This window comes from Anolis sagrei, chromosome 6 (genome assembly GCF_037176765.1).
Source record: "Anolis sagrei isolate rAnoSag1 chromosome 6, rAnoSag1.mat, whole genome shotgun sequence".
NCBI classification, from domain to species: domain Eukaryota; kingdom Metazoa; phylum Chordata; class Lepidosauria; order Squamata; family Dactyloidae; genus Anolis; species Anolis sagrei.
In genome coordinates this window covers 24,572,355-24,590,720 of record NC_090026.1, presented here as the reverse complement: position 1 = coordinate 24,590,720, position 18,366 = coordinate 24,572,355, and the positions used below count along the sequence as shown (strand labels likewise).

The following is an 18,366-nucleotide window of genomic DNA, read 5'->3' as shown; positions in this document are numbered from 1 at the left end:
CCAGTGAGTAGGCAGCTGAGCTGGCCCCACTGGGTAGCTGGGAGTGGAGTGTGTAGGACAATACTCAACAGCTCAGGTTTAGCTCGTTGGCAACCTCCCTGGTACTCCACAATGCCAAGAGGCTGTTCCTTTTAGCTGTGCACCAATCCTGTCCAAGAGTTCCTGTCTTCAGCATCCCGGCATATATTCCTCTCACCTTGCCTGATTGGTGTCAGAGCTGGATGATCCAAGGTTGATGATCCTGGACCATGCTGACTTTCTCTTGCTGTCAAATTGTGCTGGTATTCTTGTTGCTGAGAGGTGAGTGTCTGGAGGGATATGAGTCTGTGTACTTCCAAGTGATACTTTATGGGATCACAATTCCCAGAATTACCCACACAGCATGGCCATTTTTCCATGCTGTATGTGAATAAGTGTGAAATCTCCTAAGAATATAGGGAGCATCCTTGGGCTCTTCTTCCAGGGACTGAGCATTAGAGGATCATTCCACAAACCATGGAAGAGTGGGGTCTCAAGATCTCCCCTCTGAGATTGGGTTTAAGATTAGACAATGCCTGAAATTAACTGGTGCGATTACACCTCCAAAACTACTATGAAGTTGAGCCCCATCAGGAATAGTCAATAAGAATTTTACATAATAATAATAATAATAATAATAATAATAATCTTTATTTATATCCCACCACCATCTCCCCAATGGGGACTCGGGGCAGCTAACATGAGGCCAAGCCCTTTTAAAAATACAATACAACACAGTAAAATACCAAATAGCAAACAAAATACATCCAGAAAAAGAAAAAGAAGAAAATAATAATAATAAATAAATTACAATAACAAAATGAAATAATAAAACAAATTCACACAATGTAAAATTGAATAGGGTGGGCAGGCCAAATGGAAAAGATAAAATGCTAAACCCTGGATGAGGTAGGAGTAGGAAATATGCACACGAGGGGGGCCTAAACAGTGGGTTCAGGCTTTCAGTTTAAAATGGGGGGAAAGTGTGTTATAGGGGGAACACTATAGATGGGGCAACACAACTGGTGTGAAAGGTCACTCTTCAAAGGCACATTGAAAAAGCCAGGCTTTCAGATTTTTCTTGAAGTCTGCTAAGGAGGGGGCTTGCCTAATGATCACGAAACACACACAAATTTAAATAGCTATTGTGAATCCTCCCAAGAATATCAAAGATTTCATACGGTCTATCCTATAAACTATAACCTGGAAATTAGCTACAGGGAACACATGGGCACAACTAGAAGTATGGATTCTGCTATAAGAACCTTGATAGTTGATATAATAATAATAATAATAATGATGATGATGATGATGATGGATGGGTGAATTTGTCCTTCACTTGACTGGTACCTGCGAGTAGATAAAATTAATAATCACCTGGCTGCCAATACTGAGTTCCATATCTTAAAAAGAATTTTGGAATCCTCAGAACATTCTTTTTTGTTTGTTTGTTAAACTTGGCCAAAAATACTGAATTTTAGAAGGAAACACACAGGGAATTCTTATTGCCTGAGAAAGTTACAAGGTTGGTGGTAGGTTTTGGGGCAGAAGATCTCAAGTGTAGTCTACAGATGACTGATGGATAAACTCAATTTAACAGATTGGTGGGAAAGTGCAAAAGTGTTGAAATTTCTCTGTTTAGTATTTGCTTTATTTTTCTGGCAGCAGAGATGTCAAAGATATTCAGATTGTTGATCAGGCTATACAGGACTGATGTTGACACAGTGGAAATCCTATCTGATTTTGACAAAGCAAAATGTTCCTCTAGTGTTATCAGTGACAACCTGGTGTGTGTCACCTTCTAACAGACACTGACTATCTGACAGACAAATGTGTCTACCTCTGCAGTGCCTCACTTTGAGAGATATTTGGAGCTTTAGATAGTTTTTGGCATTAGAAGGATATCTTGAATAGGGAAAATCAACCCTGGTCTCTAAAACTGGGGCCAGTCTGGAGTTTTATGATTCAGACTGGTTGCAGAGCAGGAGGCAGTCAGATGCACCTGTCCAAATCCCTTGCATCATCACATTGGCATCCAACTGGTCACCATCATGATCACTCCATAGCCACTTTGGAGCATAATGTTCTAGAATGGTCTGAGACTTCATTGGACCCATTGGACCATCACCTTGTCCTCTGTGTCACTACCACTGGTCCTAGACTAGTGCCTGGCTCTCACTTGTCATGTCTGTGATGTCAAGATGGAGCATTTGTGCAACCATCAAGTATCGGTAGATCAACTTCCTCTTCCTTGTTGGTTACCCAGCCACTGTGGCTAATGGAAAATGACAATGGCCACACATGGAATGCTCTTCCCCTGCACTGATCAGCTCAGAGAAAGGGCGATGGCATAGTGTCCTCTTGTTGGACAATGGACAGGTAGTGTGAATGAAGCTGTTCTGTGTCAGGATTTGGGTGCTCCATAATGGTTTCTTGCTGCTGTCACTCTTCCCACTTGTGCAAAGAGGTCTTGGGTACATTTTGTATGGACAGTGCTAACTATAACTTCTCAGTATCAGTCCACTGAGTTAGCATAAGATCCTAGCTGGTCAATTTCGCCTTCCCTTAGATCTATAACATGCTGCTGAAGCTGAAGAAAAATGTGATATTACTACTATTATTATTTCTTTTGTTTTTATTCCATCTTTTTCCTGATATGCTACTTCATCACACTAGAGAATTAATCCACTTTAAATCTGGTTTCTGCCTCCAGCAGAATTCTGGGATTTGTAGTTTAGTGAGGCTGTTAAAGGCTCCTCCCTAAACTACAACCCCCAGACTTTTACAGGAGGCAGCAACCAGATTTAAAGAGGATTCATTCTCTAGTGTGATGAGGTCTTAAAGGGAGATTCAAGGCAGTTAACAATAAACTCATTATAGTATGAGTTATGTAAACATTTTGTTGAACAATACAAAGAAATTTCTTAAGTTCAGAACTACCCTAAGCCCTGAGACTTCAGGTTCTAAACTATTTTATTTATTTATTTCGATTACTTCTACCCCGCCCTTCCCCACCCCGAGGGGGGACTCAGGGCGGCTTACAAAAAGGCACAATTCGATGCCTATGTCAAATATACATACATACAAAACAGCAATTAAACAATTAACAGGTTAAAATCATCAGTACATAACACAATCGGTAAACTAATCTCATGCTCAGTGTTCAGAGTTCCATAAATCCATTCCGTTCAGTCAATTCAGTCAGGTTCTAAACTAGAGACCCGGGATTGACTCCTTGAGAAGTCAGGGCTGGCAGGTTCAAATGATATTATAGGGCTGATGTTATTAGGAGTAGAGTATGCCATTTAAAGACAAACAGATGAGAAAATACATATGCCAATATTTCCATGGCAGCATTCTCACTCTGAGACTCCCCTCTCTCATCTTCTAGATTGGAGAAGATCATCCAGGCTTTCAGATCAGGGTAACTTATATGGGAAAATATGGTCCATCATATAGCTTGGACATGAGCCATAAAGGGCTTCATAGATTACAACCATCACTTTGAACTGGGTGTGGAAACATAAATTAGCAGTGTAGCTGTTGTAACAAAGGACTCATGTGTTCTCTGTACTATGAAAACATAGCATTGAATGGAAGTTCTTTTAGTGCAGGCATGTGTAAACTAAGACGCAGGCGCCAGATCTGGCCCTTTGGGTGCTTACCTCAGGCCCTCCTCATTTTCCTTACCCTCTTGGCAGAAGGACTTGGCGGCCTGCTGTGTCCTTATGCCAAAAAAGATGGGGAAGGACACACAGCAGCTGAAAGCCCTCTGGAGCACTCCTGGCCATAGTGTGTCTCGGCCTCCTCCCAAGAAAAGGATGGTGTGAACGGACTCATCTTTATGTTGGGAGGATGGCTCAAAGAAGGCACACAGTGGCTGAGAGACCTCCAGAGCCCTCTCAAACACTGCCTGTCTTGCCCTCCTCCTGGCATACTGCCAAGAGGACAGCTCGAGGATCGGGGGTGGAGGACAGGGAGGGGAATCGTGGTGGAGGATCGGGGCAGTCACTGCATGTCCCACCTTCCTCCCAACATACAGATAGGGTGAGCAGCCCCTTCTTTATGCTGGGAGGACAACCTGAGGATTACTCCTCCTTGTTCCATCCTCCCCCCCCCTTCCAGGCCCACTGCACCCAGCATGTGCTTGACCCCCCCTTCCTTCTGGCCCAACCCTCCCGGGTGGGCCCACAATGTGGCCCCATGACAAAAAAGTTTGCCCATGCCTGTTCTAGTGGGTTAGAGCAGGGAGGTCTGAGAATTGGATGTATAAACTACATTTGCACCTCTCAGGACCAGTTTATTCCCACAACAGGTCTATGATACCTGTGTGGCCTGTATTTCAACAGGTGCAGCTTTTTTTCTGCTCTGGGGATGTCAGCAAAAATTCAGCCAATCTAGCATTTCCTCCGCTGTGGAGGGGCCCATTAGAGGAAAGATTGAACTCATTTATTTTCTGTCTGATGTGGAGATAGTAAATGTCCAAACGTCTGGCCACAACACCTGCAGCAATCTATGTCTGGAAACGTAGACGTATTTGTGGGTGTATGAATGAAAGAGAAAAGAGGAAGGGAGTATAAAGAGAAAAGTTTAGAATGTGGGATAATTTTGATTTCTCCTGTTGTTGTTAAATGCTGAACCTTTTGAGAATTTCTTCTATCATACCATTAGTCCATGGCATATTTTCACCTGGACTGAAACAGTTTGTGCCTCTTGGGCCCCACGGGAAGTTTGAATTACTGCTTTGTTCCCATGCTTGTCATGCATTGCTAGGGAGATTTGGTTATCATGCTTGAGAGGCAGATCCATTGCAGAAGTGGATAACAAATCTTTTTGAAATGCCTCCGTGACTTTAGTTGGCCTGGCTGGACTTGCCCTGCTCCACATATTTCACGTTTTCCAAAGTTCCAGCATTAACTTAGTATACAGGCTTGTCTTTTTTTCTTTTTTCTTTTTGCAAGGCAGGAAGAGTACAAAAGCCACAGTTTCTGTTCTCTCTCTGTCTCAAAAGTCCCCATTCTGATTTCACATCCTGTTTTTCAATTCACAGGTATTGAGAATACTCCTGCTCCAAAAGGTAAGAAGCTGCACCTACTCACAAATGGCGCAATGTGGTGGAAATGGACTCCACATGCAATAGGGGTGGGGACAGAAAAGCAGTTTATGCTGCAACTAATCACAAACAAATACATTCCTTTCCTGTTTACTGCAATAGATTCCTTCCATGTTTAATTTAAATTCATTTCACATCCGGTGTTGTTTCACTGAGTTGATTTTGTGATTGTCAACTCCTTTTGGTATGACCTCTGAGGAAACCATAAAATTAACAAAATTATCCTTATAGCACACGTGTCAACTGTCATGATGTGGCAGGAACAACTCTGTAATCATCCTGCCATCCCACTTTTAAAGCAGATGTCAAAATGTCCTGGTTTTTCTCCCTCAACTCCCACTTTCCTCTTTTATTCTAAGCTTGTTTACTAGATGCAAACTGAGTTCAAAGTGCAGAAATATTTTATGCTCAGCGTATTTACCTGCCATTGCCTGTGTATTCTTGGAACAGCTGCCTGCTGACTTTCTCCCTTCTACAGCTCTGATACTGCCTACCTCTACTTCACCAAGTCTCCATGGCAATGCTGGCAGGTTCTCTTCATGTGTTTTTCCTTCCTTCCTCTCTTCCTTTCATACACGTGTCACCTTTCTTTCCCTGTGACATGACATCACAAAGGGCCACTTCACCTAGCAATGATCAATCTTTCAGATAGGAACATGCATTACAATGACACAATCCACTTCACCTAGCAACAGTCTTTGTAGTACAGACAAACAAACATACGTACTTTGACTTTTAGATAGAGAAATAGATGATAGATAGATAGATAGATAGATAGATAGATAGATAGATCAAGTCAGCAGGGGAGATAGGAGAATAGGGGGCAGACTATTTACCTTTCCTGTGTGGCTGAGGTATAGGTAAGACTGTTGCAACTTTTCCTAGGTTGTCTCTTCTTCTTAAGTAATTTTTGTCATCTTGACCACATTCTGATTTTGCACAGCTTCATATTCCCCAGTTTTCATTAGTGAAATGTTTGGGAATATGTAATATAGATGTAACCATCTATACTGCATCCAGAGCTTAGGAAAATAGCCTTTTATATTACAACTAGCTGTACCCGCCGCACATTGCTGTGGCCAGCCTTCCCTCTTTCTCCCCTTCTTTCCCTCCTTCCTTCCTTCACTCCCTCTTTCCTTCCTTCCTTCCTTCCCGTCTTTCCTTCTCTTCTTCCTTCCTTCTCTATCTCTTTCCTTCCTTCCACCTTTTCTTTCTTTTCTGCTGACTCTCTTTTCTTCCTTCTCTCTTTCCTTCTTTCCTTCCCTCCCTCTTTCTCTACATCTTCCCCCTTCCTTCTCTCCCTCTTTCCTTCCTGCTTTCCCTTTTTTATTTCCTTCTCTCCTTCCTTCCTTCTCTAACTTTCCTTCCTTCCCCCTTTTGGTGTCAATTCCCCCAGTGGTTTTTGAGTTCTGTTAATCCCACAAATGAACATTATATTTTTATTTATATAGATTTGCCCTCTGCATTTACAGATTTGTACTTTTGTGGATTTGATTATTCACAAATTGGGTGAAAATCTTATCTCTAAGAATCTCTAGTCCTGAAAGGCAACTCTGCAGTCAATTTTCTGACAGAAGTTGATCAGAGAGCCATGCTATACAAATCCATAGAAAGAAAGCTTCTCTAGGATAAGCTAGATCCTCTAGTATAATTCTATGGTTAGCTCTGGTGGAAGTTGATATAGAGCCATGCCAGAGGACCTAGAGATGCCTAGAATTATATTCATTCAGATTTAAATAGTAGCAGATTTTATTTACATTTTTTTCAGTGTTGAGGGGCTCCTGTGCCAGTAAATATGGAGGGCTGACAATGTTTATAATGACCAGTCTGTATAGCGAGTATCTGCTGGAAGTTAGAACAGTATTTACTTCCCCCAACCCAGTATCTCTCTGTTTCACCTATGAGAAAATACGTTTTTCTCCAGGTGGTACAACCAATCTCTTCATTTAATGATGAGCATATTTGCTACGCTGCATTGAAAGGTCACAATCAGAGGAGAAAGAACATTCAAGAGGAAAAAGAATCAAAAGACACAGAGGGAGTTTCACTTCCATGTGCTAGTTAAGTAATATTTTTATTAATCTTCTCTGTCATATAGAAAGGAGGAAAATCAAAATAGTTACTTGTAGATATTAGGTTCATGGAATGAGCTGACCTGAGAGCCCAAGGTATTTCTGAATGGAAAAACTCAGTGTATCCGTGTTTTCTCATTGCTCATAAATACCAATCTTTGCTCATTAATACAATGTCCTTCATTTACCCGTAATTGTTTACAACCTAATATTTATTCGCCTCTCTCTCTCTGCATTTACTACTCCGTTGTTATTTGATCCACCCCATCCACCCCCACACCCTCTCCATTTCTCTCTATCCACAATAACCACTAGTTGTGTATAACTGGTTTTGATTTAATAATCTCCACTCCTGACGCGCCCCACTCTTCAGACTTTCAGTTGTGTCAGTGTTTGTAAACATTTGAAGAGAAATAGGAAACATGAAAGACTTGATCAGATCAAACCAACCAAACATGCCTTCAAAGATATCTGGAAGATGTTCAGCTTCTGACTATAGTGGGTTCCCAATGGAAAATTATTCTATCATTGATGTGCATCAATAGTAACACTGGTTCTTACCAAGTGGTTCCTACCGATTGTATGCAGGCAATGGTCAAATACTGCTGCCAGGCTAACTGAACACACGGAGCTAGGAAAAGTTAATTTTGGACTGCAGCTCATAGAATATAATGCATCATGATTTATTTAGCATCTCAACCCATCTGTCCATCATTATATTAATTTCTACCATATTTTTCATGATACACATTTAGGTGTGTCTCACTAGTCCCTTTATCCATTATTTCTTTCATATACGCCTTGTTGGATGAACTAGCAATCTGGCATGCACACATTGAAATGGTTAGGTCCTTGCATGTTCCTGTGCAGGATCACTAGAGTGCTTGTCAAGTTTATTGCCCTCATAAACTTTGCATGTTGAGGTTTGGAGGAACTTTCGCCATTGAATAGGAGTGGCAAGGCACATAGACATGCTCTTTGATCCCACAAACCTATAAAAGGAAGAGGCAATGCTATGTCTTTTGTCCACGTCCGCTCCATCCGATGGTCTTTTTGGCTTCCTGTTACTCTTCGTGGTCCTGCTTTTGCATGGATCCACCTTTTTGAGGAATGTAGATTGCATGCTACGTGGGGCCTCCTTATTCACTTTAGGCCTCATGCATTTTTCTTGCTGTATTTGGATTTATATCTGCAACCTACGATTTGCTTGTATGATTTCCCTTCATGCAAGTTTCAGGTGTAAACTATCTTTTGTTACATTATTCTGGTGTTTCTGAGTGTTATTTCCATGCATGCTTTTTAGATCGGGTGGCTGTTTGATCAGTAGTCAAGATAAAGCTTTGAGACCCTGCCTGTGTCATTTTTTGTGTATCTTTGCTCTAACTCCCGCTTTGCCTATCTTTGGTTTTTCTTTTAAAGCACCCTGCTTTATGCATTACCTCCCTAAGGGAGATTACCTAAGTATAACTACTTGGTATTGCTCAGTCAAGCGGCTGAGGTCTTCCGTATATTAATCCAGTACTCCTTTCTCCCCATATGTGTCCACCAACTCTAACACCAACTCTAACAGCATCTTTTCCTTTGTTTCTCTATTTAGCCCTCCATGTTCCTCATATATCTACTTAATTACCCCTGTTTCTGGAAATATGACATTACATTTGATGTTATTTTTCAAATGAATGTTTTAATAACCTATTCTAAAGTGAATAGAAACTTCGTTTCATGCTCAAAAATATTACAAATACTGTGTCTAAAACGAACCTTCAGGTAGTGTGTACAAGGTGTATATGAAACATAACTGGACATGTTTAGCCTGAGCTGGGCATGTTTAGCCTGAAGAAGAGAAGACTGAGAGGAGATATGATAGCCATGTATAAATATGTGAAAGGAAGCCACAGGGAGGAGGGAGCAAGCTTGTTTTCTGCTTCCCTGGAGACTAGGACACGAAACAATGGCTTCAAACTACAAGAAAGGAGATTCCATATGAACAAGAGGAAGAACTTCCTGACCGTGAGAGCCATTCAGCAGTGGAACTCTCTGCCCCGGAGTGTGGTGGAGGCTCCTTCTTTGGAAGCTTTTAAACAGAGGCTGGATGGCCATCTGTCAGGGGTGATTTGAATGCAATATTCCTGCTTCTTGGCAGGGGGTTGGATTGGATGGCCCATGAGGTCTCTTCCAACTCTTTGATTCTATGATTCTATAACATATAGGTATCCCAAAATCCTCCAAACTCAAAAAGTCAAAACACCTCTGTTTGAGATAAGAGATACCCAGCCTGTATATACTTTGAAGCTGGAGTTGGAGTGAGAATGTTTCTATCGACTCTGACTCAATTCCCACTCATCCAGAATTATTTCTGACTCCAGGACTCCAATTCCACAGCTTTTGAGACTTCAATAAAAAGCACCATACTTTACAACAGAGAAGGCCCTGGAAGGTATCCGTCTTTCAAAGATAAAAAGAAGTTAATTACAACAGTATGTGTAGTTTGCGTTTCTTATAATATGGCAATATACATGCTTGCACTGCTGAATAATGTGAACATCTACATGCTCATACTTGCTAACCTACCTCTGCCCTTTTCTGGTTCTTTTGAAGTCTGTGGCCAACCTAAAGTGCGCTCCCTCCGGATTGTTGGAGGGCAGAAGGCCGAAGAAGGGGAATGGCCCTGGCAGGTCAGTATCCGACAACATAGGCGACATGTGTGCGGTGGAAGCCTCATCTCACCCCACTGGGTGGTGACAGCAGCTCATTGCTTTGATGGGTGAGTAAAATGAACACCATGCTAAGATGCTGCTCACCTCAAATGCACCAGAGCGTGGAAGTAGAGAGAAAGCAGTATGGGGCAATTCATCTTAATTTAAGAGCAATTCAGCAAGGGGGCAACTTCAACTATTTTCTCCTCCTCCTCTAAAGTGATGCATTTTGACATCACTTTAGAAGCCACAGCTCAATGTTATGGGATCATGGGAAGTCCAGTTTTACAAGTTTTTTAGCTGTCTCAGCCAAGGAATACTGATGTCTTGCCAAACTATAACTGTTAAGATTCCATAGCATGGAATCATGCCTGTTAAAATGGACATATTGCATGATTTCCACCATTTTAGACACTCCTTTATTGCCAGATAAGGGAGTAAAGGATTGCAGTCTAAAATCACTATACAAATATTAAACTTTGTGTTCATTTTTGGAAAATTGATACCTACTATGGACCATGTTATCACAGTTCATAATTTCTAAATCTATATAAATAAAAATGTAATGTTCATTTGTGGGATTAACAGAACTCAAAAACCACTGGACGAATTGACGCTAGATTTGGACACAAAACACCTATCAGGCCAACAAGTGACTATCACTCATAAAAACACTGAAAAACACAGCAGAAGAGACTTTAAAAGACAATAAATAGATAAATACATTACAACGCATGCACAAAACCACACACACACACACACACACACACATGCAAACACACATATATACACATCTACACAAATATATATATACATATATACATACACAAAACACATATACACAGACTGGGCCACAGCAATGTGTGGCAGGGGGTGGCTAGTATGTTTATAAATCTAATTGAAATCAATGCAATGTATATCAAGCTAGCAGTATAATTGTTCAGTGTATAAAATGCTTCACCCTTTAATCCATCCTGAGATTTACAACAACTCTGTGAGTCAGATGAGCTTGAGCAAGAATGTCTTCCCATTTGCTTTTAGAACAGGGATTTAAATCCATACATTCCTACAGTAAGAGACATTGATATTTCCTTAACTTCATAGGCCATTGAATCGATTTATGTACCGGATAAACCTGGGAGAATATGAGCTGCCCAAACCTGCAGACACCATGGTCTCCTCAGAAATTGCTCAGATCATAGTGCACCCCTATTATGCAGGAGATGGACTCAGTGGGGATATTGCACTGGTTCGATTAAAAACGCCGGTCAGTTTCACCCGCACCGTTCTGCCCATTTGCTTACCCTCTACAAAAGATCCAGAACCCTTCCCTGTTGGGATGTCATGTTGGGTCACTGGTTGGGGAAGCCTCTATCCAGAGGGTAAGTATGAGCTTGCAACTTTATCCTTAGGGTTCATCTACACTGGCCACTTAGGTCAGTTTGGAAACAGTTTGGCAGAAAGCAGTTTTGCTGTGTGAATGATTAGATTGACATATTTGGAACAGGATTGAGGTCAGGAAGGTATGTTAACCCCAGAAACTGGCCTCGAACTGGTTTAAGAACCATGTCGAGGTGGTTAAAGGTTAAATGGTGAATATTCAATTTGCGTTTAGTTCAATGGAGTCCACATTCAATCTCACTGACTCTCTTTTCTCGTACCAGCCCCCTTCCTTACACGAACCCTGCAAGAGTTGGAGGTGCCAATCCTTGATGTAGATAATTGTGACAAAATGTACCACAATGACTCCAATGCTGAAAGTGAGAGTGATACTGTCCCAGAGGGCTACAAACTGATCTATGATGATATGATCTGTGCTGGGTTTCCAGAAGGGAAAAAGGATTCCTGCCAGGTAAGAATTATGGATTTGAAGCAGCAAATCAACAATAAAAACTACAATGCATCTATGTAACTATATATACGTGTGCAAAAATGGATAGCTGTGCATAATTGTGATTGGGGTCCAGTGTCAGCTTCATTTGAATTGCCTTCAATGAAGGCTGGGCAATGCACAGTTAACCTGTTGTTATTCATAGATATAAGTAAAGGTAAAGGTTTCCCTGACATTAAGTCTAGTCATGTCTGACTCTGAGGGGTGGTGCTCATCTCTGAGCCGAAGAGCCGGCGTTGTCAGTAGACACCTCCTGCATGAAGCACTGTTACCTTTCCACATAAGCAGTACTTATTGATCTACTCACATTTGCATGTTTTTGAACTGCTAGGTTGGCAGAAGCTGGGGCTAACAGTGGGAGCTCACCCTGCTCCCTAGATTTGAACTGCCAACCTTTTGGTCAGCAAATACAGCAGCTCAGTGGTTTAACCCACTAGATCCATGGCTGCATGGAGCACTATTTCATTCCTGCAAAAGCCGTACTTATTGATCTACTCACATTTGCATGTTTTCAAATTGCTAGGTTGGCAGAAGCTGGAGCTAACAGTGGGAGTTGTACCGCCAACTTTTTGGTCAGCAAATACAGCTGCTCAGCAGTTTAATCCATTGCACCACCAGGTGGCCCTATTCATAGATATAGATAATGCTAAATCAATAGTTAAACAGATACTATTTTTCATAAACTATCAAGCTGTGTGACTCATAGTAAACGTTGCCATATTGTGAGATAAGCACACATAGTTGTTATTCTTTGGACCTCAGTAGATGGAGATCCTCAACCTGGGGGAAAGCGGGGGCAACTGTGGGGCATATCTGGTGGGCAGTGAAGGAAACTGTCACTGTACCCTGCATTGCCTGCATCACTCCCCCATCCCAAGGGGGGAAGTGTCGCTGCCCGGCTTCCCTCCACACTTTCTCCTATTTGTCGTTTGAGAACATGGGAAGCCTCCTGTGTTCCCAGGGCTCCACTGTAGGAGGCTGTGAGGATGCTGGGGAGGGCAGAGCCCCACTGGAAGTTAGCTGTGTGTCATCTGATGGGATCTGGCAGGCTTTGTCCTCCCAGCATCCTGGAAGCGTCCTAAGATGCTGAAATGTTGAAATGTGATGAGGTCCTTTGTCATCTAGTTGACTTTGACTTATGATGGCCCTATGAATGAGAGGCCTCCAAATTTACCAGTTATGGCTTCCTTGACTGAGGGTGCCTCTACACTGTAGAATTAATGTGTTTCAACACCACAATAACTACAATGGCTCAATGTTGTAGAATAAATAGAGCTGTTGTCTTCAGATTTCTCTACTAAATTGTGCCTCACCAAACTATAACACCCATGATTCCATAACACAAGCTCTAGCTCTCGAAAAGCAAGCTGCTTCCAACCTGGTGCACTCCAGATGCATTGGATTACAATTATCACTATCTCCAGCCAGTGTGACATTTGACCATGTTTGATTGAGATTATGTGAATCATAGCTGTAGGACAGGAAAATGGTTCTCAAGTTAAATATTGGTGTGGGGAACATATGTTGCTAGACTGAAAATCTCATGGTTTATCACTAACATGAAAGGCAAACCTTCAATGCCCAATCTAATATCTAAAGGAACACAAGTTGTCCACCTCCAGCAATATAGATACTGAGAACCATTGTTGTTGAGTGTCTTTAATTTCTGATTTATGGAGATCTTAAGGTGATCATGGGGTTTTCTGAGCTTGAAAGTGTAAATGCCCAAGTCAGTGGGTTTTCATGGCATTGTTATTAATTTTAATTAATAGTAATAGTGATTGATACTATTCCTATCAGTGCAACTGCTTTCACTACAATTTTCTCCTTTTGACCAGAGAAGAATGTCAAAGTCTATAGCTTTTATTTAGAACAAGTGAGAGCATGGTGCTAAAAATTACATTGACACTATCACTCAGTGTCAACATGTAATATCTTATATCTGTTCCCTTTTCAGAAGACTGATGTTCACTGATTTCTTCTTCCTTTTTTTAGGGTGACTCTGGAGGTCCCCTGGCTTGCAAGCAGAATGATACTTGGTACCTGGCTGGCCTGGTGAGCTTTGGGTTGAGCTGTTCAGAGCCCAACCGACCTGGAGTCTACACCCGAGTCACTTCCTACATGGACTGGATTCAGAGCACAATGGAAAAGAACTCAGCTAGTGGTGTCCATCTCCCTGCCATCCTCCTAGTTCTGCCCATTCTCCTGGGTATTTTTCATGCTTGAACCCTTTAGGTTTAGTACTAAACCTGTTGGAAGTGCAATCAAAATAGAAGCTCAACATCACAGCCAATGTAGCATTGTACCACACCAAAAAAAATAAGTGATGCCTATAGCCATGGCATGGCCTTATATAGCCCCACTCAGTGCAATGGGACTTCTTCCTATATCAAAGAGCACATTCACATGTGTCATTGGTTTGTTACAATAATCTCATCTGTTCTGGGAATTACATCTCAAACAGATAGCAGGCTATAAATTTCAAGAAGTCTTCCCACTTCCATCCAGATTGTCCACCTATCCCAGCACTGCCACCAATTGTAAGGACTCACCTTAGCCCGCCACTATGTTACTAAATGTGAGGACTTCCACCAGCTCCATCCACTATGGCATCAAATATGGGAGCCTTATAATCCCAAACACTGGACATCGCCAATTTCAAACCACTGCTGCCTCCACAGACACCTTATGGATGAACTCATTTAACCCAGTGACATTATGGTGGTGTTCTCAGAGGCACAATGGTTTAACCCAAAAATCAATTCACGAAGTAGAAGTCTGTTGTTGCTGTTTATTCGTTCAGTCGCTTTTGACTCTTCATGACCTTATAGACCACTCACGCCAGAGCTCCCTGTCTAGAATACAGTTAAAAGTTACTCATTTCTCACATCCAAATTTTGATTGACCCTAAAGAATGATCTCACTCATATTCTTAATTTTGAAAGACTCGTGTCTCTAACTTCCATACACACCTATTTAAAAAACCCATTCAAGGCATTCAACCAATCAGAAGTCACCCCAGTGTTCCAACAGATCCTTTTTACATATACCACACACTACACTATACAGTATGACCTTAGTAGCAGTAGGAATGACACCTCCCTGGATATGACAAAATATATCCTCTCTAGGGAATTTCTAGGTCCTCTGTAAGTTACCATAGAGTCTCACTGGAGGGACTAGAAAATTCCTAGAGAGGAATACCTCTCTAGGAATATTTTTGGTCTCCAACCAGGCTCTATGGAAGTTTTTAGCATTATGGTTCACCATTACCCATGGTTTCCTGCTTTCCAGAAATATATGCCTGCATGAATGTGGGAACATTTCTTCACATACGTAGCCATATTTTACTTTAATTTCTCCAATAAAAACAGCAGACTTTCCCCTTAAAATTCTGTGACATTATGTCTTCTTACCACTATAGAGTCATTAAATAAAGGTGGTGGTTGTGATGTGGGGAGGGGTTAAAATAAGCTTTAGGACTCCTTCAAGTGAAATGTTTTCTTTCACAATACATAGTCAAGTGCTTAATTTTTATTCCAGGGCTTGAAGACCAGATCCCAGCAGAATTGACTTCTTTTCCATTTTTTTAAAGACATGAAACAGTGGATTCCAGGAGTCTACTGCCACTTGGCCACAATGCAGAGGGGGAGAGATGGGTGTTTATTGAGTTAGTGCAAGGCTAAGAAGAATACATCAGAAGTGGAACAAATGGTAAAGTCTAATGCAACTAGAAATAAGAGCCATTATTGTAGACTTTAATATGATGCTGGAGGGATTTGGACAATTTAGCAATAGGCCAGGCACTTTCCCTGTCTGCCTTACCTCACAGGGCTATTTGTGGGATTTTGTGGGAGGAAGGATATTTCCTTAAGATCACTGGAAAATGGTGGGATTTAATACAAATGGACAAACAATGGCTATGCCTGAAAAATGGTGAATCCTAGATCACAAAAGGGAAGGAAAAAAATCACTGCAGAATTAAAAAGACAAAGGTAGGTGCTTATCCAGAACCAACTCAAAATACAGTGGAATGGATTATGGAAAGGAACTTCCAATCCTAAACAGATCTAAGGGCAGTTCCAGACAACCGTTTATCCCGGGAGCAATCGGGTTTTAAAAATGCATGTTTCCAGGTTCTAGTCCACCCCCTCCCCACAGAAAGGACATGCTTTTCTAGGAGGGTGTCCAGATGACAGGGAGGTGGATACACCCCTCCCCAAACCCCTGAAAAAGCATTTTCCTCCATCTCCCTTCTCTAGGCCTGTCATTCCTACATGCCAGGAGTGGGCCAGCAGCAGGGAAATGCTGGCCCAGTAAGTTATTTTATTTTTAAATGCTTTTCAGGGTGGGGTTTGGGAAGGGGTTTATTGTCCTTGAGGCTTTCCAAGCTTAATCAGCCTGGAAAATGAGAGAGGGCTATCTGGACTGCCCCTCAGAAGTCCCAAGACTGTGATGCCGAAAAGCAGGAGAGGAGCCAGGATCAGCTCCCACTTGCTTTCATGACGGGTGTGTTTTTCATACTGGGAGGGCCCTTACCATTATGAGCTCATGAAGTACCGAAAGAAACTGAGAAAACGGAAGAAACAAATTCCACGCACAAATCGACTGCTTATAATCCCTCATGATTAGTTATGTTGTCCAGGACTGATCTGAATTTTGAGGTCCAAAACATCTAGTGGCCACCACCAGTTACCCAGGCCAGATCTCATTGAGTTAATTACTCAAGAGTGGTTTGTTGCCTTCCCTTGTTCTCTACTGGAGCAGCCCTGAAATTTTATAACAGCCATGTACAATTATTGACTTTAGGTCTCTCAAGTTTTCATTTCCTTTGTAAAAAGGGACTAACCAGCAAATCCAATTAATTCTCATTAGTTCAACTGCTCTACAGCACCCCCTTATGAGCAGAATTATTTTCATATTTTTGACAATGAGAACCCATCTTAAGAGACATGGTGTGGTAAGGGCCTGTCTACACTGCCCTATAATACAATTTGAAACTGCATTATATGGTCAGTATAGTCTCACATAATGCAGTTCAATGCCAGGAGACTAAGAAAATGTGATTTGTCAAAATCATCTAGATGGTTTCCATGGCTGAGCAGAGATTTGAACCTTTGTCTTCAGAGCCATAGTCGAACATTTAAACCACAACCTTGCTAGTTTTCTATGAAGGAAATCTGGCCCAGGCCCCATACAAAAATGTAAATACTGGGAGGATTATTTTTCTTACTATGGGTAAAGAATCTAAAATATCACAGAACTGAAAAGACAATGACACTGGTTATAGGTAAGTATGTTGAGTAAATTACCTACAAAGTTTAGACTACATGACAAGAGGTTCACACCCAAAAGATGGATCTATGAGTAAGTATGAGTGCCACTATTTTGGATCATAATTACTGGCCATTCCAAGCAGGTTCGTAATGTCATTTTGTCCATCATCATTAAGGTTTCTGCATTTTCTTTTCACAAACCAAAAGTTAAGGAAATGCATACAAGAGATGTCGGACAGAATGAAAACATAGGAGATAACTAGCTTACGTTCTTAATTTGACTCCATGCCCATTTCAGAAGTTCTTTTATTGTACAGCAACCTTTGCAAAGCAGATTTTACCTCCTTGTTCCTCAGAGTGTATATGAGAGGATTGCAGAGAGGAATGATGATGGTGTAGAAGAGCGACAGTAACTTGCCAACTTTCGTGAAATTTGGAGTCTTAGGGAGGATGTATGAAAACATTGCAGAGCCATAGAAAAGACTTACTACAGTCACATGTGATGAACACGTGGAAAAGGCCTTCTGACGACTTGTAGCTGATGGCATGTGCAGTATAGTCCTCGCGATATATACATAGGAAGCCAAGATGACCACAAATGGAACCAACACAAAGGTTGTATCTTCTATATATATAGTCAACTCATTAGCATAGAGATCAGCACACGCTAGGCTCAAAATGGGTGGGATGTCACAGAAGAAGTGGTCCATCTCATTGGGTCCACAGAATGGCAGGGAAAAGATGAGTGCAATTTGCACCAACTGCATTGGAAGACTGATGATAAATGAGCCAACCACCAGACCTACCTGCATCCTTTGGTTCATGATGGTCATATAGCGCAGAGGCAGGCAGATGGCGAGATAGCGGTCATAGGCCATGGTTGCCAGGAGGAGGCACTCAGTTCCACCTAGGAAAAGCAGGAAGAACATCTGAGAGGCACAGGCTGGCAGAGAAATGGAGCGGTCTCCAGTGGCCAGACTAGCCATCATCTTGGGAAGTGTGACCGAGGTATAGCACATCTCTAGTCCAGAGAGGCTGCGGAGGAAGAAATACATGGGAGTATGCAAGGCAGGATCTATGGTGGTCACCACCACAATCAGACCATTTCCTAGTAGAATGGTCAGATAGATTGCCAGGAAGGCTATGAATAGCAGGACAGAGTGATTATGATATCCCAGCAAGACAAACTCATTCACAGTGCTTTGGTTTCTCCAGTGTCTGTCCTGTTGAAGATCCATCTGCGGAAAGAACAGAGTGAAAAACATAGATAATTAGATATTCCTGTGTGGCTTCTAGTCAT

At 41.8% G+C, this 18,366-nt stretch overlaps 2 protein-coding genes across 2 annotated transcripts; one reads left to right on the top strand and one right to left on the bottom strand.

The window, feature by feature from the left end:
* LOC132778001 (serine protease 33-like) lies at positions 1 to 15,170 on the top strand. The gene is made up of 6 exons (XM_060780588.2): positions 1 to 300; positions 5,069 to 5,095; positions 9,802 to 9,967; positions 11,004 to 11,281; positions 11,564 to 11,751; positions 13,786 to 15,170. Exons 1-6 carry the CDS (start codon positions 249 to 251, stop codon positions 14,014 to 14,016), a joined length of 942 nt encoding a protein of 313 aa, XP_060636571.1. The 5' UTR covers positions 1 to 248; the 3' UTR covers positions 14,017 to 15,170.
* Positions 15,171 to 17,338: 2,168 nt separating this feature from the next.
* On the bottom strand, positions 17,339 to 18,366 carry LOC132779523 (olfactory receptor 10AG1-like). Its single transcript, XM_060783208.2, is given in 2 exon segments — positions 17,339 to 18,348; positions 18,351 to 18,366. Coding segments are annotated over 2 exon segments (1,026 nt in total).

Coding starts and splice junctions, on each gene's coding strand:
- LOC132778001 (XM_060780588.2), top strand. CDS start 249: ATGCTGACTTTCTCTTGCTGTCAAATTGTGCTGGTATTCTTGTTGCTG. Junction 9,968..11,003: donor GCAGCTCATTGCTTTGATGG/GTGAGTAAAATG, acceptor TTAACTTCATAG/GCCATTGAATCGATTTATGT. Junction 11,282..11,563: donor GGGAAGCCTCTATCCAGAGG/GTAAGTATGAGC, acceptor TTCTCGTACCAG/CCCCCTTCCTTACACGAACC.